The sequence below is a fragment of the Aquila chrysaetos genome (genome assembly GCF_900496995.4).
Source record: "Aquila chrysaetos chrysaetos chromosome W unlocalized genomic scaffold, bAquChr1.4 W_unloc_1, whole genome shotgun sequence".
NCBI classification, from domain to species: Eukaryota; Metazoa; Chordata; class Aves; order Accipitriformes; family Accipitridae; genus Aquila; species Aquila chrysaetos.
Genome location: NW_024470321.1, coordinates 1,111,761 through 1,134,746, shown reverse-complemented (window position 1 = coordinate 1,134,746; position 22,986 = coordinate 1,111,761). Strand labels below are relative to the sequence as shown.

Below are 22,986 nucleotides of genomic sequence, written 5' to 3'. Positions count from 1 at the left end.
AAAGCTAAACACACTGCCACAGAGCTACCATCATCTTAGGAAAAGCATAAAGCATCAACAGTCCTTTTCCTAAAACACAGTCACCAATGAGTGAGTTTGCAGGATTCCAACTTAAAAATACAACTGGTTACTGAGGATTATCCTTGGAGCAGAAGCCCTAGCACTTTCAGGACATTCCAAACTGCCTTCCTATTGATTCATGCTGGTTTTCATATATGAAGTGCCATATGCTGTAATGTAAAAATAACCTATTATTTTGATGAAAAATGGGTGTTCCAAATTTGTAACAAATTCAAAGCTATAACAGGAAATATCTATTTACAATGAGCTACTACTACTTATTCTCAGCAAAAAGTCTTACCATGTGCAAAAGTTCTCCTAAAAGGATAGTTGCTCTAACAGATACATGGTCATCACTACTTGTGATCACTTCAACCAGACCCTTCAAAAAAGTTAAAAAATTATTACATTTTATGTATAACGTCTTCTTTTAATGTTCATAGAAAAAAAGTAGCAAGCATCTACTTAAACTTCAAGATATTAGTTACCTCTAGAAGTCCATTAGTAATAAAAGCTGAAAGCACTAAAGCCAAATAATTATCCATGAGATCAGGCCTAAGGAGAAAAAAAGTATGGAAATGGTTTAGAAAGTACATTTCTTATTGTGTATGCAAGAAAACAACAAATATTTTTTTCAATAACAACAGAAAACTAAAACAAGAGTTTAGTCCAAGTTTGCGAAATGCTCACCTTGACCTGGCTCGATGTGGTAGTATAGTTTTAGCTTCAGCAGCTACAAACCCATCAGAAAGTCTCCAGCAGTCCTGAAACCTGCTTGGATCTATAACAAGAAAATATGGACAACGATAATTATAACACTGGATTTCATAGTGTTATTTTAATACTTGTCAGTATGTAAATAATAGTTCTTACTAACTGTTATTTCAGGTTTAAAATTATAGAAAATTTTGTCATAAGGAATCTCTAACAAGTCATCTAATCCACACTCCTGCACAAAGCAAGGCTAACTTCAAAGCTAGGACAAAGATCTCATTTAAGTATCAACCAAAATAATGAAATTTCCAATTCATAAACACATTAAACTTGATTAATAGAAAATATCATAAACACCTAAAATTTTAAACCGTACATCCATATGTTGCAAAGTAGAAAGTTTGCAACAAAGAATTATTTATTTACTTATAAGCACAGAACAAGGATTAAGCTTGATTATACAACTGCATGACAAAGACATTTATAACCAGAGTTTGAAGAAGAGAATTGCTGGAACATTAAAGGCTGAGACTTGCTCCTTTTGGGCTCATACTTTTGCACTGTGAGACAAAGCAGAAGATACTCTTCGGTTTACAAAGGAGTAATTCTAAAGATAAAAGACTGTGAAATGTGTTCATCTGATTCGTGTCAATATAAACAATGCTAGGGCCGCATAATAAAATGTGACCCTCACTGTATATGTAATCTTTAACCATTTTGTCGGTCCTCGTTTAACCACAGGCCAGGAGGAAACAGATGATATGTATATAGTTCTTTTTTGCCAGCCCAAAACCGGTTTTGTTGTTAACTGCACAGTGTTAAACAAAAGATCCTAGGGAAGAACTGAGGCATTTATCATAGTATTAAGCGAGGTTACGAACAGGGTGATCTTTAGTATGTATGAATAGAGGGTGTACTGAAGTGGCAGTATGTAAGCAATTTGTTATATGCATTTGTTGGGGGGAAGGTGTCTGTTGCAAACTTGCTTAGGTTTTGATGGCCACAGCTGGTGTTGTGCAGGGTGTTGCCTGTTGCACAGGATGTCTGCTGTCATGCCCGAGCAGCGAGGAGCAGTGAGGAGATACATTGCATAGAAGACCCCTCAGCCAATGAGGAGAGTCTTGAAAGGACACGATGTAACTAATGTTAGACTATAAAAGAAGCTGGGTTGTTTTTCACAGTGTGCATCTTGGTAGAGCAGAGACTCCTGATGCACCCAGCGCTGTTTGCTTGCCTTTATTCATTTAATAAATTGTAAACTTTGATTGGAATCCTGTTTGAGACTAAATTCATTTATCACAAGACTAACTCTGCTAAATATATAGACATGAAAACACATATGTTTGCCCTAGGAAAAGTAAAAGTCCGCTGAAGTGCAGTGGAGATAGCTAGCAGATAAACAATATACAGAAAAGACCCTTTTTCATAACTTCTGTAACATTCACCAACATGTCTACATTACTAATGCTTCTAACACTTCAAAGAAGTCTAATTTGTAGTGACATATTGTCCTGGGTTCAGCTGGGATCGAGTTAATTTTTTACAGGAACCTGGGAGGTGGGGGGGGCATAGCCAGGGCAGCTGACCTGAACTAGCCAAGGAGCTATTCCATACCATGTGACATCATGCCCAGTATATAAATGGGGAGCGGGCTGGGGGGTGCTCTGGACTTTTTGGTGGGGGAAGTGGCGGAGCGTCGGGTTCCGGGTGGTGAGCAGTTGCACTGTGCATCACTCTTTCTGTATATTCTTTCATTAGTACCGTTGTTGTTGTTGTAACCTTTTTTTTTTTGTTGTCCCAGTAAACTGTCCTTATCTCAACCCTCGAGGTTCCAGGTTTTTTTTTCTTTTCTCTCCTCTGTCTCCTCCCTATCCCACCGGAGGGGGGCGGGAGGAGTGAGGGAGCGCCTGCGTGGTCCTTTGTTACCGGCTGGGCTGAAACCACGACAGTTCCTTTCTGGCGCCCAACGTGGGGCACGAAGGGTTGAGATAACGACAGATCTGGCCAGAGCGTGTTGAAACAAATTTGTCATACGCATTTCTTATATTAGATAAATAGATGCTAGTCACAATGTTGATTAATTTGTTTACATGGTGGCGTTTTGTAAGTTCTTATATGCTCTATGTATTGCCTGTAGTTACGTTTCTCACCTCTGGGAGAGTAATTGGGATTATCATTTTGCTGTACTGGGCAATGTCGACTTGTGAAATGATTACATCACTGGTCATGAGGTTAAGCTGGTATCTGTATGCAGCAGTGATATCATTTCCATACTTTGGGCACCTTCTATCGGATTTTATTGGTAATTACAGCCAATCCATGGGGAAGTTAGGGGGGGATACTTCCCCCCATCCGTTCGCCTCCCTTCTCTCCTTCCAACTAATCACAACAGCTTTTGAGAATTTTGAATATCCTTGGGATGCGCAAGCCAGTGTGCTGTTAGTGCTATGCCTCCTGAATATGTTTCAAGTCTTGTTTAGGGCTACAAAAAGGCTCTTCGAGAGTACCACCCAGAGATCTGCCCCAAAGCTGGATAGTCATGGGTGGCACAGCATGTGGGAGGATATGGGCAGGTATCTAGAGAACTCACCTCCAGTGGCTTGGAAGTTCACTCCCGAACAACTACAGAACCCTCATGAAGTGGTAGAATATTTGAAAGAAAAATGCTGTGGCTATTCCAAAGACGTACAACTCACTGCACTGTGCTGGGCCCTGACCAGTATCTACCAAAAACTGCTTGATATTAGGCAGCACCCTCGGGGGAAAAGGGGGAAAAGATGGAAAACAGGACAGCAGGCACCATGGCTACCCCTACCCCGGCAACAGGCACCATGGCTACCCCAACCCCGGTGACAGATACTGCAGCTAAACCAGAGAACCAACCTGTGCCAGTATCAGTCGCCCCTGTACAGAAAAAGAAACACACAAAGAAATCAGTTTGCTTAGTGAGAGATGAAAGTGAACCAGGGGCATCGCGAGAACAGGAGGAAGAGGCAGAACCTGAAATAATTACCCGATCTCTATCCCTGAGTGAGTTGCGCGACATGCGAAAAGATTCTGGCCGCCACCCAGGTGAGCACATTGTTACCTGGCTGCTCCGATGCTGAGATAATGGGGCTAGTGGTGTGGAATTAGAGGGTAAGGAAGCCAAGCAGTTGGGATCTCTGTCTAGGGAAGGGGGCATCGACAAGGCGATTGGGAGAAAAACACAAGTCCTCAGCCTCTGGAGGCGACTTCTGTTAGGTGTAAAGGAAAGATACCCCTTTAAGGATGAAGTTACATGTCACCAAGGCAAGTGGACCACCATGGAGAGAGGTATCCAGTACCTGAGGGAATTAGCCGTGCTGGAGGTGATTTATAATGATCCAGAAAATGCGCAGTCACCCACAGATCCAGATGAAGTCCAATGCACACAACCCATGTGGCGGAAGTTTCTACGAAGTGCACCACCAACCTATGCCAACTCATTGGCAGTAATGTCCTGGAAAGAAGGCTATGGACAAATGGTGGATGAATTGGCTGTCCAACTCCAGCAATACGAAGGAAGTCTCTCTTCCTCCCTACGGGCCTGTGTCTCGGCTGTAGAGGAATTGTCCCGAGAGTTCCAGCAATTCAAAGTGGATATGTCCTCCTCCCCACCTGTACAGGCCCGCATCGCAGCTATTGGGAGTAAGCATTCCTCTGCCCAAGAGAGAGGAGAGAGAAAGTACACACGACGGGCTAACCTGTGGTTTTACCTGCATGACCATGGAGAGGACATGAGGAAGTGGGATGGAAAACCTACCTCAGTCCTGGATGCACGGGTATGGGAGTTGCGAGAAAAAGCAACCAGAAAAGAGGATTCTTCTTGGAAAACTGCTGCTCCAGTTTCCTGTGAGCAGTCCCCCAGACGGAGTAGATGGGCTGATCTCATTTCTGATCCTCTTGAAGGGACTTCTGATTCATGTGTGCGAAAAGTGAGTAACGGATATTCTAACCAGGATTAGAGGGGCCCTGCCTCCAGCCAGGTGGAGGAGAGGGACAACCGAGTCTACTGGACAGTGTGGATTCGATGGCCTGGCACATCAGACCCACAGGAATATAAGGCTCTAGTAGACACTGGGGCACAATGCACCCTAATGCCATCAAGTTATAAAGGGGCAGAACCCATCTGTATCTCTGGTGTGACAGGGGGATCCCAAGAGCTAACCGTATTGGAAGCTGAAATGAGTCTAACCGGGAATGACTGGCATAAACACCCCATTGCAACTGGCCCAGAGGCCCCGTGCATCCTTGGTATAGATTATCTCAGGAGGGGGTATTTCAAGGACCCAAAAGGGTACCGTTGGGCCTTTGGAATAGCTGCATTGGAGATGGAGGGAATTGAACAGCTGTCTGCCCTGCCTGGTCTCTCTCAAGACCCTTCGGTTGTGGGGTTGCTGAAGGTTGAAGAACAACAGGTGCCAATTGCTACCACGACGGTGCACCGGCGGCAATATCGCACCAACCGAGACTCCCTGATCCCCATCCATAAGCTGATTTGCCAATTGGAGAGTCAAGGAGTGATCAGCAAGACTCACTCACCCTTTAACAGTGCCATATGGCCCGTGCAGAAATCTAATGGGGAATGGAGACTAACAGTAGATTATCGTGGGCTGAACAAAGTCACACCACTGCTGAGTGCTGCTGTGCCAGATATGTTAGAGCTTCAATATGAACTGGAATCAAAGGCAGCTAAGTGGTATGCCACAATGGACATTGCCAATGCATTTTTCTCCATTCCTTTGGCAGCAGAGTGCAGGCCACAGTTTGCTTTCACTTGGAGGGGTATCCAGTACACCTGGAATCGACTGCCCCAGGGGTGGAAACACAGCCCCACCATTTGCCATGGACTGATCCAGGCTGCACTGGAAAAAGGTGAAGCTCCAGAGCACCTGCAATACATTGATGACATCATCATATGGGGCAACACAGCAGAAGTCATCTTTGAGAAGGGGAAGAAAATAATCCAAATCCTTTTGAAGGCTGGTTTTGCCATAAAAAAAAGTAAGGTCAAGGGACCTGCACAGGAGATCCAGTTCTTAGGAGTAAAATGGCAAGATGGGCGTCGTCAGATCCCTATGGATGTGATCAACAAAATAGCAGCTATGTCCCCACCGACTAATAAAAAGGAAACAGAGGCTTTCTTAGGTGTTGTGGGCTTTTGGAGAATGCATATTCCAAATTAGAGTCTGATTGTAAGTCCTCTCTACCAAGTTACCCAGAAGAAGAATGATTTTAAATGGGGGCCTGAGGAACGACAAGCCTTTGAACAAATTAAGCAGGAGATTGTTCATGCAGTAGCTCTTGGGCCAGTCCGGGCAAGACAAGATGTTAAAAATGTGCTCTACACTGCAGCCGGGGAGAATGGCCCTACCTGGAGCCTCTGGCAGAAAGCACCTGGGGAGACCCAAGGCTGACCCCTGTGGTTTTGGAGTTGGGGATACAGAGGATCCGAGGCTCGCTATACTCCATCTGAAAAAGAGATATTGGCAGCATATGAAGGAGTTGGAGCTGCCTCAGAAGTGGTTGGTACTGAAACACAGCTCCTCTTAGCACCCCTACTGCCAGTGCTGGGCTGGATGTTCAAAGGGAGGGTCTCCTCTACACATCATGCAACTGATGCCACATGGAGTAAGTGGGCCGCACTGATCACACAACGAGCTCGCATAGGAAACCCCAGTCGCCCAGGAATTTTAGAAGTGATCATGGACTGGCCAGAAGGCAAAGATTTTGGAATGTCGCCAGAGGAGGAGGTGACACGTGCTGAAGAGGCCCCGCTGTATAATAAACTGTCAGAAAATGAGAGGCAATATGCCCTGTTCACTGATGGGTCCTGTCGCATTGTGGGAAAGCATCGGAGGTGGAAGGCTGCTGTATGGAGTCCTACACGACTAGTCGCAGAAACTGCTGAAGGAGAAGGTGAATCAAGTCAGTTTGCAGAGGTGAAAGCCATCCAGCTAGCGTTAGACATTGCTGAAAGAGAAAAGTGGCCAGTGCTCTATCTCTATACTGACTCATGGATGGTGGCAAATGCCCTGTGGGGGTGGTTACAGGAATGGAAGCAGAGCAACTGGCAGCACAGAGGGAAACCCACCTGGGCTGCCGCACTGTGGCAAGATATTGCTGTTCGGCAAGAGAAGCTAGTAGTAAAAGTACATCACGTAGATGCTCATATACCCAAGAGTCGGGCCACTGAAGAATATCAAAACAACCAGCAGGCAGATCAGGCCGCCAAGATTGAAGTGTCTCAGGTGGACCTGGACTGGCAACGTAGGGGTGAGCTATTTATGCCTCTGTGGGCCCATGATACCTCAGGCCATCAGGGAAGAGATGCAACATATAGATGGGCTCGTCCTCGAGGGGTGGACTTGACCATGGACACTATCGCACAGGTTATCCATGAATGTGAAACGTGCTGCAATTAAGCAAGCCAAGCGGCTGAAACCCCTGTTGTATGGAGAGCGATGGCTGAAATATAAACAGGGGGAGGCCTGGCAGATTGACTATATCACACTCCCACAAACTCGCCAAGGCAAGCGCTATGTGCTCACAATGGTGGAAGCAACCACTGGATGGCTGGAAACATATCCTGTGTCCCACGCCACTGCCCAGAACACTATCCTGGGCCTTGAAGAGAAAGTTTTATGGCGACATGGCACCCCAGAAAGAATCGAGTCGGACAACGGGACTCACTTCCAAAACAACCTCATAGACACCTGGGCCAAAGAACATGGCATTGAGTGGGTATATCACATCCCTTATCACGCACCAGCCTCCGGAAAAATCGAACGATACAATGGACTGCTGAAAACTACATTGAGAGCTATGGGGGGTGGAACTTTCAAACATTGGGATACACATTTAACAAAAGCCACCTGGTTAGTTAATACTAGAGGATCTGCCAATCGGGCTGGCCCCGCCCAACCAAGACTTCCACATACTGTAGAAGGGGATAAAGTCCCTGTAGTGCACATGAGGAGCATGTTAGGGAAGACAGTCTGGGTTAGTCCTGCCTCAAGCAGAGACAAACCCATCCAAGGGGTTGTTTTTGCTCAGGGACCTGGGTACACCTGGTGGGTGATGCAGAAGGATGGGGAAGTTCGATGTGTACCTCAGGGAGATTTGATTTTGGGAGAGAATAGCCAGCGAATTAGGCTGTATGATATTTAACTGCTAAATAACCTGCCCATGTATGTCATTGTATCTATAGTGTCTATATGCCATATCAAGGGTATTACTGTAAGAATTACCCAAATGACTGAAGGATGGACTTTTGAAACTGAGCCAAGTACAACAGTGATAGAACTGGAACTGGCGCCCAGCGATTTCCTCAAGATCAACATCTTCGACCTGCAGACCAAGGGCATGGGTTGCACCAAATGTACCAGCCACAAGTTCCAGAGGCGGCATACAACAACCTAACGCCTCACACCATCTCTCTTATCCTGAAGAACTGTTACAACAGATGAAGCCCCAAAGTAATGGACTAAATAAAACTGATGGACATATTGGAGGGATAGCCTATCGAATAAGGGAATACTATTTGTGTGTGTGTGTGCGTGTGGTGGGGTGTCCATGTACATATATATATATTTAAGACAAGGGAAGTGGTAGTGGTTGATTGGAAAATGTAAAATCTGGGCATGATGTAGATGGTATAGAATAAGGGGTGGATAATGTCCTGGGTTCAGCTGGGATAGAGTTAATTTTTTACAGGAACCTGGGAGGTGGGGGGGGGACATAGCCAGGGCAGCTGACCTGAACTAGCCAAGGAGCTATTCCATACCATGTGACATCATGCCCAGTATATAAATGGGGAGTGGGCTGGGGGGAGGGCGCTCTTTCTCTCTCTTGACTTTCGGTGGGGGAAGTGGCGGAGCGTCGGGTCCCGGGTGGTGAGCAGTTGCACTGTGCATCACTCTTTTCTGTATACTCTTTCATTAGTACCGTCGTTGTTGTTGTAACTTTTTTTTTTGTTGTCCCAGTAAACTGTCCTTATCTCAGCCCTCGAGGTTCCAGTTGTTTTTTTTCTCTCCTCTGTCTCCTCCCTATCCCACCGGAGGGGGGTGGGAGGAGTGAGCGAGCAGCTGCGTGGTCCTTTGTTACTGGCTGGGCTGAAACCAGGACACATATTCACACAGTCTTTTGTGTAAATGCTCCACTACTACTCTTGTATGAAACATACAACTGATATATAGTAAGGATGTCAGAAGAAAGTTAAACTTCTAGTCGCTTGATCAACACTGAACAGCTGATAAGAGTTTTTAACAGGACTTCAGAACACCCAATGAATTCAGTGATGAAACAGTTAAGACTGACATAATTTACAATATAGAGGAAGCAGTAAAAGGTTCAAATTTGTAGAAGAGCTTAATAGAAAGATTTTTTTATGTGAACCAGTACTAAAATACTTACCTACACTGAGAAGTGCCTCAATAAATTCTTCTGCAACAACAGGGAGAGGAAGGCGAAATATATCATAAAGAACCTCAAGCAGACCTTGCTACCAAAAAAAAAGAAAAAAAGGCAGAAATTTTATAGATTTACAAAAAATGGTCTTTTTGTTCACTACTAATATTGAAGTTGAGATTTCTAGAGTATTAAAATTGGTGTCTTTGTTTCAGGGTTTCTTTTAGGATAACATGCTTATTTTCATAATCTGAATGAATCTGGAAAAAAGAAGGGAAGGGCTTGCTTGCTTTAAAAGTGTGCCTGACTGTCACTATGAATTCTATAGAAGCCCAGGCTACTTGGATTACAGTTTTTTAGAACAGTTAGTGCTGCCAACATCAACTTCTTCATTTAGCAGGTAATTGGGAAGAAACATTTTTATTTATCTCAGATTCAATGCTTTAAACTCATAACTGCAGCTACTGTTAATTTGCTTTGACTTGTGGCCAGAGTGAAAATTAATTTATGCACTTTTCTCTCCTCCATTCCATCCTCTCAGACATAGAGTGTGTGATTCCATTCTCATTTTATGTATAAGGAGCTGAGACAGAAAAAGCAAGCAACTTGCTTAAGATCACATGGGAATTTTACAACGGAATTATAGACTTAGACTTGGGGGTGAAATAAAGTCAAGGCTAGCAGTCTCATAATTGGAATCTGCATTTAAACCACTAAACTGATAAAATTTGTAAAATTTTAAATATTAACTAAAACATCCAATATTATTCTTATATCAGTACTAAATATTTACCACCTACCCGTATTTCCATATTTGGTATACAGAGTACCCCAATAAGAGACTGAATCCCAGAATTTCCAGGTTTGCACAGACTGATAATACCTAGAAAACATTAAATACATAATAATATTCATCACCAAACAAACAAAAGCATTAGACACACTGCTAAATTTGATTTCCGGTTTGAGTACAAGCACAGATGATAAAAATTACTAATCATAAACATTTTTCACCTTTATATCATCTCCTTTCTAATCAATGTTTAACAAAGCTTTCTAACCACAAAACTTTGTTCCTTCATTAAAAACTATAGCTACTTTTACCCATTCTACTGTGAACAGTATTCTCAAATTATCTGCAAAACCAACATTTACATGGAAGAAATGGCAGAAAGAAAAGACAAAACTGTCGATAAAGAATAAATCTTAAACCTGAAAGATTTGCATCGTTTTGGCAGAACTGAGCAGTTTCTCCATCAAAAGCTGTATCTTAAACGAACAAATTATTTAGTTACCTTTAATCTTAGGTGAAGTCTAAACAGCGAGTTTAAATATACATGGAATAACATTCTCTGTGTACTGTTTTTAATCATCTTTTCCCAAATGACAAGTGCTCATCTCCAGAATTTTCATAGAATCATAGAACAGTTTGGGTTGGAAGGGACCTTTAAAGGTCATCTAGTCCAACTCCCCTGCAATGAGCAGGGACATCTTCAACTAGATCAGGTTGCTCAGAGCCCTGTCCAACCTGACCTTGAATGTTTCCAGGTTACCACCTCTCTGGGCAACCTGTTCCAGTGTTTCACCACCCTCATTGTAAAAAATTTCTTCCTTCTTCTTTTCAACACAGTTGATTTTACTTTGCATAAAATCTCTTATAATTTGGTCCTTTTACACTATATTTTTACTCAATTAGTTTAATATTTCAATATTAATAGGGCAAACTCTCAAATTGTTTATAAATGTTACAGAATACCCCCTGAAGCAAATGATTACACTTATTTTCAGCCTCAAATTACATACAATCTCTTAATTCAAAATGTGGCTGCAAAAACCTTGCTCATTTCCTTGACCGTTTCTCTTCATACATCACAGAATAAATTAAAAGTTACAGTAACATGCTATCCAGAAAACAAACAAGTTTCTCCAAAATGCAACTTCAAATGAACAAAAATAAGCCAGGTTTGCATACCTTTTTGTCTTACATATTATAAACAAACACAAATCTTCATTCATTAAAAATTACTAAAAGATGAAAAGTATCACCTACTCATCTATTTATTTTCACTAACACAAATTTAACTTTAATGACGTGTGCTTTATATGAACTTGAAGAAAGTCCTCAAGTTCAGAACTTCCATGTCACAAAAACTTATGACAAGCACATGTGGCCACATACACATTAATGGCATTTAAATATGTTCCACAGTGCACCTCAGAAGCCTTTCCCCTCCCCCCCAAGAGCATATAATGGCCTGTGGTGGGTTCACCTTGGCTGGCCGCCAGGTGCCCACCAAGCTGCTCTATCACTTGCCCTCCTCAGCTAGACATGGGGAAAGAAAAATATAACAAAAGGCTCATGTGTCAAGATAAGGACAGGGAGAGATCATTCACCAATTACCGTCACAGGCAAAACAGACTCAACTTGGGGAAAATTAATTTATTACCAATCAAATCAGAGTAGGGGAATGAGAAATAAAACCAAATCTTAAAATGCCTTCCCCCCACCCCTCCCTTCTTCCGGGGCATAACTTCACTCTCAATTTCTCTACCTCCTCCCCCCGAGCAATGCAGGGGGATGGGAAATAGGGGTTGCGGTCAGTTCATCACATGTTGTCTCTGTCACTCTCCTTCCTCCTCACTCTTCCCCTGCTCCAGGCGTGGGGTCCCTCCCATGGGAGACAGTCCTCCATGAACTTCTCCAACATAAATCCTTCCCATGGGCTACAATTCTTCACAAACTGCTCCAGCATGGGTCCCTCACGGGGTCACAAGTCCTGCCATGAGTCTGCTCCAGTGTGGGCTTCCCACGGGGTCACAGCCTCCTTTGGGCATCCACCTGCTCCGGCATGGGGTCCTCCACGGGCTGCAGGTGGATATCTGCTCCACCGTGGACCTCCACGGGCTGCAGGGGGACAGCCTGCCTCACCACGTGTGACGGTCTGACAAATTATAGTCAATATCTCAAACATTCGTTAAAGAACTTTGGTGGAGAAAACAGCCTCTGTAAAAACGCTGGAGTTTTGTGAACAGGACAATGTGGCCGGAGGAGAGGGCCCCACGGAGGGTGGGACCGCACTTCTCCAAAGTCGCAATTCCTTATCTTAAGTGACCAGGAGAAGATGCACAGCATATGTGCCTGGAGGAGGCGGCCCCACGGAGGATGGGACCGTGCTTCTATCTTAAGTGGTCATGCCAGCAGAAAAAGAGAGGCAACTCCGCAATGAACCCCCTCCCCACAAAGCTCACCGACCGATTCCAGAGAACCCCAGGTGTGGGAACTGCGCATGTCGAGACCATCAACTAACACACTATAAAAGAAGGGAGAACGAGTTCTCAGTGCGTGCCCTCTGGAACTGGATCTCTACGCTGGCTGGACCAACGCTGGACCCAGGACTGGTGAAACCCTTTTCTTCTCTCTTTCTTTCTCTCTCTCTTTCTCTCTCTCCCTCTTTTCCTTCTCTTTTTTCCACAGTCCCTACACCTCATCCTTTTAAACATAAACCGTTGACCAAGTCTGAGACGAGGAGTGGATCTAGCCGCCCCTGGGCTCCTCTTTGAGAAGGAGTCCAGAAAGCAAGGGGGTCTGCTCTGAACCTCGTGACTCAACGGGAGGGCTCTCCTTCTGATACAGTTTCATGTTCCTTTTTCCATTTCTTTTTCTACACCTCCTTTGTCTTTTCAAACAGCAGCTTAATGACATGTTGCAAGGTTCATATTGATAAGTTCACTTGTACTTGGGCAAGGTTAGCTAGGCTGACTAAATGTTGATTGTTGTTTGAACTCCCCTGGTGTCGTTTCACCTTAATTCTGACAAAGGAAATCCACGAACCTGAGTCGTTCCAACTTTGGGATGCAAAACCATGGTTTTCGCCATGGGCTGCAGGGGAATCTCTGCTCTGGCACCTGGATCACCTCCTCCCCCTCCTTCTTCACTGACCTGGGTGTCTGCAGAGTTGTTTCTCTTACATGTTCTCACTCCTCTCTCCAGCTGCAATTGCCATTGTGCAGCAACTTTTTCCCCTTCTTAAATATGTTATCACAGAGGCACTACCACTATCGCTGATTGGCTCGGCCTTGGCCAGCAGTGGGTCCGTCTTGGAGCCGGCTGGCATTGGCTCTATCAGACATAGGGGAAGCTTCTAGCAGCTTGTCACAGAAGCCACCCCTGTAGCCCCCCAGCTACTAAAACCTTGCCATGCAAACATGGCTACATCCCAATTGCAATGCAGGAATAGATTTGGGTGCATGCAGTCATTGCTGCATGCCCCAATTTCAACTCTAAGGACATGATCGCACATGAGGATAAAGGACACAGTAATGAGCTCTAAAGAATAACCCAGTCTGGAGAATAAGGAGACCAGAACAGTAGAACAAAGCAGACAGTACAGACAGGAAAAAAAACCCCAAACAAAACACCCCAAACAAAAAACTGCCCAAAAAGCCATAACAAAAAAAACCAAAACCAAAACCAAAACCATCCTCAAGTCTGGTTTTGCTACATGTCCTTTGGGAAGACCGAGAGTATAAGGACAATTTTGTACTAAAAACTGTTAAGATGTTAGTCTCCAACATAACAAGTAATATATAAAAAAAAAAAAAAAAAGGACAAACATAACAGTGAAAGTACCACGGCAAGTAACATATTCCAAGACAATTGTTTATTCAGTCACTTGAACTTTTCAGGCTTATGCTATTAGTTTGAAGTGTCTGAGTTAAGGAAGATGCAGCAACACTCCTATCAGAAACTGCTTCTCAGATGTTTCAAAGTTGTCACAAACTTTCCAAGCTTCCTCCCCAAACAAGTGAGAACACATGTGAGAAACTTTTGAAGGATACCTGGATGTTAAATTAAGCTTACTGATCATTTTCAGAACATTAAAAAATAAAGCAAATAGTCTTACAAAGCAAAAGCCTTTCTATACAGTCTGAATCTTTCTTTCCTAAGTACAGCCTGTAAAAATCCTAACCAAAATTTTGGTAAACGGTCATATCAACTGTTTTAGTTTATTTGCAAGACACTGTCTTTACTAAAAGAACAAGCAGTCCCTGAGGCAATATCTTCATGTTAGATATTGTAATACTGCAGAGAAAGGATTTAGAAAAATGTGAAAACCTAGTTTTTCGATTTAGAAATGTCTTCTACATGAAAAATCCAAAACTATATCCATACTGCGATTATCTTCAACTATAGCACTTGGTAAAAGCAGGTGGTAATGAAACTATTCTGTTGATATCTCTTCACATAGTCAAATAGATTTCTTATTTACAATGGCAGAAAAATCTCAAAGGGAAATTCTTATGATATGATGCTATTTTCAACATCCTCTCACCCATCAAATGTCAAGAAGTACCATCAAGGTACAACTTATATGGCATTCTATACTAAAAAAAAAGAGAGCTGTGTCTTGTCAGTAGAGTTAGTCAAAGAAAACTATGTATGAGTCCTCCAATTTAACAATATCAAAACACATCTTAGTACCATTGTAGGAAGGTACTGATAGAAATTAGATAGGTCAAGAGAGACAGATTCTGTGCTTAAATAAACCACTCTTTTACACTAGAAAGTAAAATTCCCCTTCCAATCATCCAACTTCAAACAAACAAAAAAATCTTACCTGCCCATGATCGAAATGCTGCCACTATTCCCATTTTACTAGCTAGGAACCGTGCTTCTCTGTCCTCTCTGTCATAAAAATAACAAATGTCACAATACACAGGTTAATTACTCTAAAACAAACAGTGTTACTAACATAGCAAGTAAAGAGTAGTTAACTGAAAGTTTAGATGGGGGACAAAATCCAGAGTAAGAAAAATCTGTTACATACATATGTGTATATATGTATGCAATGTGTACACACATACAAAGATTAGAATTTTTTAAGTATTGTTACTTTTCCTTTTTGCAGTGGAGGTTCCATGGTAGGAGGATCACATCAAAAGTAAACACCTATATTTGGTCAGATGATTCACTCTGAAGCCTCCACTGACAGTAAGACTACAGCAGGGGCCACTTGGACACTGATTCAGTTATGCAGACCTAAGCGTCTATTGCCATTTTGATAATTAAAAAACAAAACAACAACAAAAAAACCCCAAACAAATAAAAAAACAAAAACCACACATACACACAAAAAAAAAACCCCCAACACCTGAATAATTCAAGTTGGAAGCAATTTCAGGAGGTCTCTAGTCCAAACTCCTGCACAAAGAAGTTGTCAGCTCTGAGACCATATCAAGGTTATACGCAGAGCTTTATCCAGTTGGGTCTTAGAAACTCTCAAGGATGAAGGCTGCAGGACCTCTCTGGACAGCCTGTTCTAACACTTGACTGGCCTCACAGAATTTATTTTTTTTTTCCCCTGATATCAAGTTAGAACCTCTTGTTTCCATTTCTGAGCCTGACCATACAACCGTCAAACATAAAACTAGCTCAAATGCAAACTCCTCATTGTGGATGTTTAAAGCTAGATAAAAAGAAACCCATACCTGAAGTAAAAAATTATGATTGTGATGATTTTTTTAAGTAAAAGAAATATAATGGGGAGAAGGGAAGAAGGGTAAAACTAATTTTCCCTTTTAAATCTGAAACGCTTAACAATATTTTAAGAAGTTGCATTCTAACCTGCTATAATATTCAACTTCAAATAGTTTAATATTAGCTAATTGCTTTTATTTTGTCACTTAGGAAAGAAAAATAGTTTCATTCCAGTACCATGAACACAATTGATAGCATAAGTAGTAGCACTAACACTTACTTGAGTTGTCCTTCTGCTGTGTCTGGATTATGCCTGTAGTGAAAATCTGTGTAAGGAGCTAAGATTCGCTGAACAAAAGAAAGACATGCATTACTTTCACATGAGAATAGTTAGTTAACAGGTCTTGCCCTTTCCTCAGTCCCACTCCAATCTGTCATGTTATTCCTGCTTTATGAATCATTAAGCTCTTAGCCTAAAATGTTGCATTTAAACATTTTGCACTAATACAGAGGGTGAAATCTGAAGTGAAAATTAAACAGTTTCATTAGTAATACAGTGTTTAACTTCTGTCACTAAACAAGTAAAATTGAACCCACCTCTAACTCTACATCTGCTCGCACATACTGTCGGGTCTTTGGATGATTAATGAGGTGCAAAACTGTAGTTATCAAAGCCTCATTTATTCGGCTTAGCTGACAATCAATCACATTTTTCAAGATGGTACTTAAACCACCCCGAAGAGCCACCACCTCAGGATTCTGAAGTGCTAAATAAAGAAAAACACGTCACTTTGGCCAGTGATAGGAAAGAAAACATTTCACGACTTCCAATACAACAAACTTGTCATCTGTTTAGTATATATATATCTTTTTCTTCCTGAACACTGCTGAGGCACACAATAAAGCTTTTAATGACTGACATTAGCAATAAATTGAGATTTTTTGATTAATTTATCATCAACAAAAATACTGGTCAGTCAGTCACCATTGTGCAGCAATTTCCCAGCTTATTTCCAACCAAGTTTCCATACAATAGTGTCTGGATTCCCCTGCAAAAAAGTTTTGTGCTTCACTAGACTGACATGAATAAAATATTTATATTAGAATATAAATGAGTAACAGATTGTTCAGTTCTTTAAAACAGAAGTTTCTATCTTGAAAACGTTGCTGAAGTTATTTCTCATTGATTGATACAAAACTGAAAAATACTTTAAAAATCAGCACCCACATACAAGTATAGGGAGTTAGTATAAATCACTGTCCAGATAGCCTTTACATGGACACAAATACTGACTTCCAGAAGCCAGCTAACCACAGTACCCACTGTAAAAATTTTTAAAGGAAAATGTTTTGTAGTTCTCTGAACACTTGTACATTTGTCAGCGCCTCATGTATGGAACTTTCCCTACTTCCAATCCATTAGTTTTAGAAACATCAACTGCAGCAGGGAAACGTTTTTAAGGTAATGCAAAAATTGGCAAGTCTTAAAGGAAAAGTAAGAGTACCTGAAATCTTCAGGTACTTCACTTAAGATATTTTGATTTTAAGTTAAAGTGATTTTGTTTTATATCAAACTAACGGCTAAAATATATGAAATGGACATTAAGAACATTTAACATCTAATTCATTAGTTATTAAACAAATACCCGTAATTATTTTAATACAGTCTATTTAATATGAACCCACAGAAGAGAATCTCTTAGAAGACTGAGGACAATCACAAAAATTTTTCTTAATTAGCTTTCAGTTATCTTACCTAGTTCACAGATAATGGCTATACACGCTCGAACCATTCTGTCTCTTTCTTGAAGACCATCGTTTCCAACTGCTATCAAAGAATTAGTAATAGAACTGGGGAACAATGAAGCATTCACAGTGATCATCTGCCAAAAATGAAAGAAAAAGCCCTCTGGTTTATTCATATTTCTCTAAATATACTCACAGATTCACTAGCATTTTGTTTCCTAGATACTACCAGACCACTCCATATATTAATTGGTTGTATTCTGCAAATCCTGAAAACACTTTCTTTTGTTCTTGAAATTCTTCATTTGTCAATTTACCATTCTCTTCCTGCTTCAGTTTTTTATTTTTATATTATTTTATTATAATAAGGGTAAAAAAACCCTGACTGTTGCAGAGAGAACTACTGCTACCTTCTTCAGATTTTTTCCAAGAATTTCTTTATCAACAGAGAACACTATCCAATAACACAGAGTAGATTACAAACTCTTCTAGAAGACTCACTCATACTGCACCAGATATCTATCTTCAATACCTAATCAACTTTTTAATTAGCCAAGACTTTAGTGACTTTGCAGAATATGTGACTATAAGTATGTGTGTGTTTTAGCGATAAAGGGTCGTCTGCTTTCAACTTTACAGGTGTCCATCTACTTCAATCTCCTCAGACTATAACAAATTATGTTGTTCCCTTTTTAAGCAGTCAGACAAAAAACCTATTTCCCCTCTGGTAATACATCTGTTTAACTTTAGTGATGTTCATGTTTTGTAGTATACAGGATATGTATATTGCATTTTAGCAAACTATGAATAAATGTTAATAGAGAGCTACTCAGCCTTTGTAGTCAATGTCTCATTTGAGGGGTGGAGTGGGGTTTTTTGCCTTTAATGTGTGCACAGGGTCTTGCTCCTTTAATTTGGTATAAACTCTGCTTGCCCTAAACTAGCAGCCGACGACTTCCATGGCACAGGAGCTCTTCAGTAGTGTAAAGGAGCATTGGCTGTTAAAATTTGTTCTTCTATTCTGTCTCAAATTTATTGCAAATTGTTTTTTTTTTAAATTGAAGAATGACTAACCAAGGTTTAATTTAATATCCCTTTTGTTTCCAACAAAAGCAGGCTTATCTCCATTATTTTTCCAAAATTGCTTTGTCCTATATTCATTTTACAGATCCCTTAGATGTCTTGGAGATATTTGTTCAAAGAGGATTACTTTTTTTCCCCCCTCTCTTTGCAGAGAATATTAAAATGAGAAGAGATCAACCATTATGACAAATATATTTGAATGCTTTAACGAGTTTATTTTTAAGACGTGTTTTTGAGACACTTCTTGTCATACGTAATGTTGTCACCCACAAAACAGGAAGCTTTAAGATAGGACTCTAAATAAACCCCAAACTCTTCCCCACCCACGCAGTCTTCCACTTTTACAATGGCATGAAGTAACAAGAATTAGTAATAGAATGGGTGTACCAATCCACTCTACAAAATTATAACCTTTTTTTCTACTGACACTGACGTGTACTTAAGTGTGAGGACACAAGCAGCCTCTTAAGGCTGTTTTGCTTCATTGTTTTCTTTGGTTTTAAGACATGAGAAGGAAAGATTTTTCTTTTAATATTCAACTCCAAATATTTTAGTAGAATAAATACAAATAATAAATACAATGCATTTGCTTTCATTCTGCTCTAAATATTGAAATGCAATTCTAAAGACCAAGGACAGGTGATGCAAGGCTACTTACAAGTGGCTATGATGAAATAAGTAACAAAAGACTGTGAATTTAGTCTTTAAAGATTCCTTTAAAAAAAAAAAAGAGGAAGAAAGAAGGTGGTTCATATTATACCTCACCCTAACTTCTGCTTTGAAGATAAAACTTTCTGCCTATTAAATTATTGAAAAATGGGCAGAATTAATTCTATTAGATGGAGAAACACTTTCTGAAGCGTTGCTAAAGACACTGCTAAATTACAAAGCTCTTACTAGGAAATGTAGAGGTGATAGTACTAAACACTGCCCCACAGAGTACAGTCAAAAGAGAATATGAGCACTCAGTCTTCAAAAAAATCAGAAACCAAGCTTAAAAAGTTTAAAGTTGTTTTTCTTTTCTCTTCCTACACTACTTTAACCTGCACTGTTTTTTAAACAAGTTATCATTAAGTGCCTTTTATAAATTCATAAAACAGGATTAATATTTTACATTTTGTTCTTCTACTCTATGAAAACAAAGAGAAGAGAGTGAGAGAATGTTTTAAAGTTTTATATCTATGTTATTCTTACATGGGCATTTTTGCTCTCAAAGATGAGGTTAAAGAATTGCATGCATACTTTGGAACAGAAAACAATAGTTCTAAGATGCTGGTGGAACCCAGTTCAGCTCTTCCACAGCTCATAGTAAATTATCTCCTGCACAAATTAGTTAAATCTGATTGTTATATTTGCCATTCATTCTCCTCTCCTAAGACCTTCATATAATCTTTTAGGAATCCTGGTATCAAACTACTGAGTCTGAGATCTTGCAGGAGATGAGGAGAGATGGGAAAATGGCAAGAGCAGGTTAATAAAAAGACATTGTGAAAATACAGAATGTGCCATTCAGGACATGTGTCACAGTATCCTTTGTGAGAGAGAGTTTCTCAAGTATTGACTGCTCTGTGCCAATGCATGCTTAACTGCTGCAGCCCAGACAGAACATGAAAAAGGTGTTAAATTTACTTGTAGCCAGGGTGGGTGGATTTTTGTTTGTCTGACATCATCTTTTAAGAAACAAGGATGTTCTAGGTAGTAAAAGATGTTAGGAAACATCATTCATCAACATAGTTCTCAGCATTGGAGAATCATCAGCATCCCTGTACAGCATGTACGTTCCATGCATGTACATCTCATGTACAGCATGCTTGTACAATGATGGAGAAAAAAAAAGCACCTGTGATCAGCCGTATGATTTTTTTTTTTTTACGTTTATCTTTCAGGATCATTTTAAGTCAAACTAATGGATTTATTTCTCTTGCTTCCTCTTGTTTCTTTCAAGCAAGACAGAAGTCTTTGCTCAACTAGGAAATGCTCAAGAAAACCTAGGAATATGAGGACAAATTTCTGACCCAAATAAAACCAATTCATTATAAATGCGTTTCCATTCCATCTTCTGATTTAAGTTATTCTGGCCCTACACTGAAGCTCTTCTTTAAACCAGATTAGCAAAGAATTTTTATAAATTGTGACTTCCTCAAGGATCCATTCCTTTATGGTTGTATTTTTTGTTTGTTTGGGTGGGGTGGGTGTTTAAGCTTTAAAACTCTTTTTGGCACAACTGTTAATCAAGCGTATTGTCTCTTCTGTAAGAAACCAAGTGAGCTCGTTTTAAGAAAAGAAATTGCATATCAAGCTTCCATATTTTCAACCTAAATATATATATATATATAAAATACATATATACATAAAAGAGATTAAACACACACAGTGCTCCTGGGGAACAATTCTCCCAACTACTTCAAACCTTACTTGAGTCTTTGGTAGTTTTTCCTAAGATGCTCAGTAGAAGTAGAAGAATGTAAGCAAGATAAAGAATAGCAAAGTCCAGTACAAAGGCAGAGTACTATATTGCCTGAAAAAAATAGCTTCAGTAGCTGTATATGCCAATTTCTCTAGGATGAACTTGAAAATGCAACTACCACAGCTTCAAACATCTCACATCCATGGGTACACAGGACAGTAACCACCACAGACTAACTACGTCTTATTGTGTATCTGAGAAAAGAACTACAGATAGCATCAATCTCTATGGATAAAGCAATAAGGCTAGAAGCATTCCTTCAACTGATTATTCCAGCGATGGCAATTTGCCTCATTTCTCAAATGGCAGAAAATCTCCCATCCTTGATTTACGGATGCTTAAACACACTATACAATAAAGTTAAATCATTAGATGAAACATAATAACATGGTTCTTATATCCTTGCATTCATCATTTGATAACTTTTTCCCAAATCTTGTCCAGTTTGCTCTCTATCAAAGGAAAATTAGCAGGATTTTTCTAGCCCACTCAAGATTCTCAGTGGTAAGAGATTAAAATCAAAACAAGTCTCAGTACTACCCCTCCTTCTCTCTTTTGAATTATCAACTATAATTTCTTCTCACATGATAAAGTAAGGTAAGGTATTAGAGACTGTGTGGAAAAAAAACTGCTGATGGAGAAAAGCTGGAGTTGGCACAGCTGACTGGCATAGCTGATAAGACCATATATAGTTAGATTTTACCTTTCTGACTAATCGAAGTGCTTGTGTTCTTTCTACTTCATTACTCTGCTGTATGTCGATACACCTAAAATAAGTTAAAACAGGTTTTATTTATAAAAGTTAAGGTGAAAGTTAGTGTTCTTAACATCTCGCATTAATATTAATGCAATTGAATAAACAGAAGAATATTATGACTGATCGTTTAAAAATTCTGCTTTTCATCAAGCATACTCATTATGATTGGTCAATTAGCTTAATTTTACTTTTTTTTTCCAGTTATCTTCATTATAATTAAATCACCAGAACGTTCTCAAATATGCAGTGACAAGGCATAATGGCTTCAACAAATATTTTCTGAGCTAGCTGCATTTGTCATTTCAAAAGGAACTAAACAAAGTATTTGTAATGTTTTACATCAACAAGTTTTGTGTGTATTCTCAGATCAGAAAAGTCCTTTTGCTCCAACAAAATTAAACAGCATGCTGAAATTTACTATGTGTGTATATTTATAGAAATATTATCCAACAAGATTTTAACAAAGGAAGCACTAGAAATTATAATATTTAGATCTACTCATGATACCGATCTTATCATCTCATTATTACTTTGCCCTTCGGCATTCTTCTGTTGTGTCATGGGTTATACTTAGATTACAAATTCTTGGGCATGAACTACTTTTTTCCCTTGACTTTGTACTAAAGGCTCCAAAGCACTAGGATAATACAAAGAATCAGAACAACTCCCATAAAACAAACTTAAGACATGAAAATTACTGAGGTTTCAACCTTCTAATAACACCACAGATTAATTTATGATTAGTGGCACTTATGATTAAAAAACACCTATAAATTGTCTAATTTTTTAATTACTCATAGTATATCATATATTAGGACAGCATTTTATTTGGATTAGCTGGTGATGTATTACCCCTCTATTTTTAGAGGGACACTATTCATATTGAAGAAAAATTACTTTTATAAAGCTACATATCAAGAATGTAAGAGGATATGAAAACACCTTTTCTCACCTGTCTCAACCACAAAAAAACAAGTGATTTACAGTTGTACAATTTACAGCAAAGAAGGAAAGGAAATTACCTGGCTATTAAGTAATCCACTTTCAACTTTAGCACCTTCTGGAGAATACTGGAGTCTCGAATGAGATAGCGGAGGGCTCGCAATCCTGCTGCTCGCACCTCTTTTGCTTCATTTAGTAAAGCTAACCGCAGACTACAATGAAGAAAACAAGGGGAACAAACAATTATTTAGCAGCAGGTAGACTTCACCATCTGACATGCAGCTACTACCTACTCATTTAAAATAAAAA

The 22,986-nt window shown here is 40.1% G+C and overlaps 1 protein-coding gene across 4 annotated transcripts in view; it reads right to left on the bottom strand.

Moving 5' to 3' along the window:
* The window catches only part of LOC121232865 (rapamycin-insensitive companion of mTOR-like), a 100,564-nt gene that overhangs the window by 40,173 nt on the left and 37,405 nt on the right, over positions 1–22,986 (bottom strand). For 3 of the 4 annotated variants that reach the window (XM_041121333.1, XM_041121332.1, XM_041121334.1), the window contains 11 exons: positions 22,758–22,889; positions 21,682–21,745; positions 17,439–17,565; positions 16,280–16,449; positions 15,963–16,030; positions 14,823–14,890; positions 10,005–10,087; positions 9,211–9,298; positions 751–841; positions 549–615; positions 362–442 (listed from right to left, as the gene is read on the bottom strand). In XM_041121333.1, coding sequence (XP_040977267.1) covers positions 362–442; positions 549–615; positions 751–841; positions 9,211–9,298; positions 10,005–10,087; positions 14,823–14,890; positions 15,963–16,030; positions 16,280–16,449; positions 17,439–17,565; positions 21,682–21,745; positions 22,758–22,889 — 1,039 coding nt within the window. The remainder of the gene's footprint in view (positions 1–361; positions 443–548; positions 616–750; positions 842–9,210; positions 9,299–10,004; positions 10,088–14,822; positions 14,891–15,962; positions 16,031–16,279; positions 16,450–17,438; positions 17,566–21,681; positions 21,746–22,757; positions 22,890–22,986) is intronic. The other variant, XM_041121335.1, reaches the window with a different exon arrangement.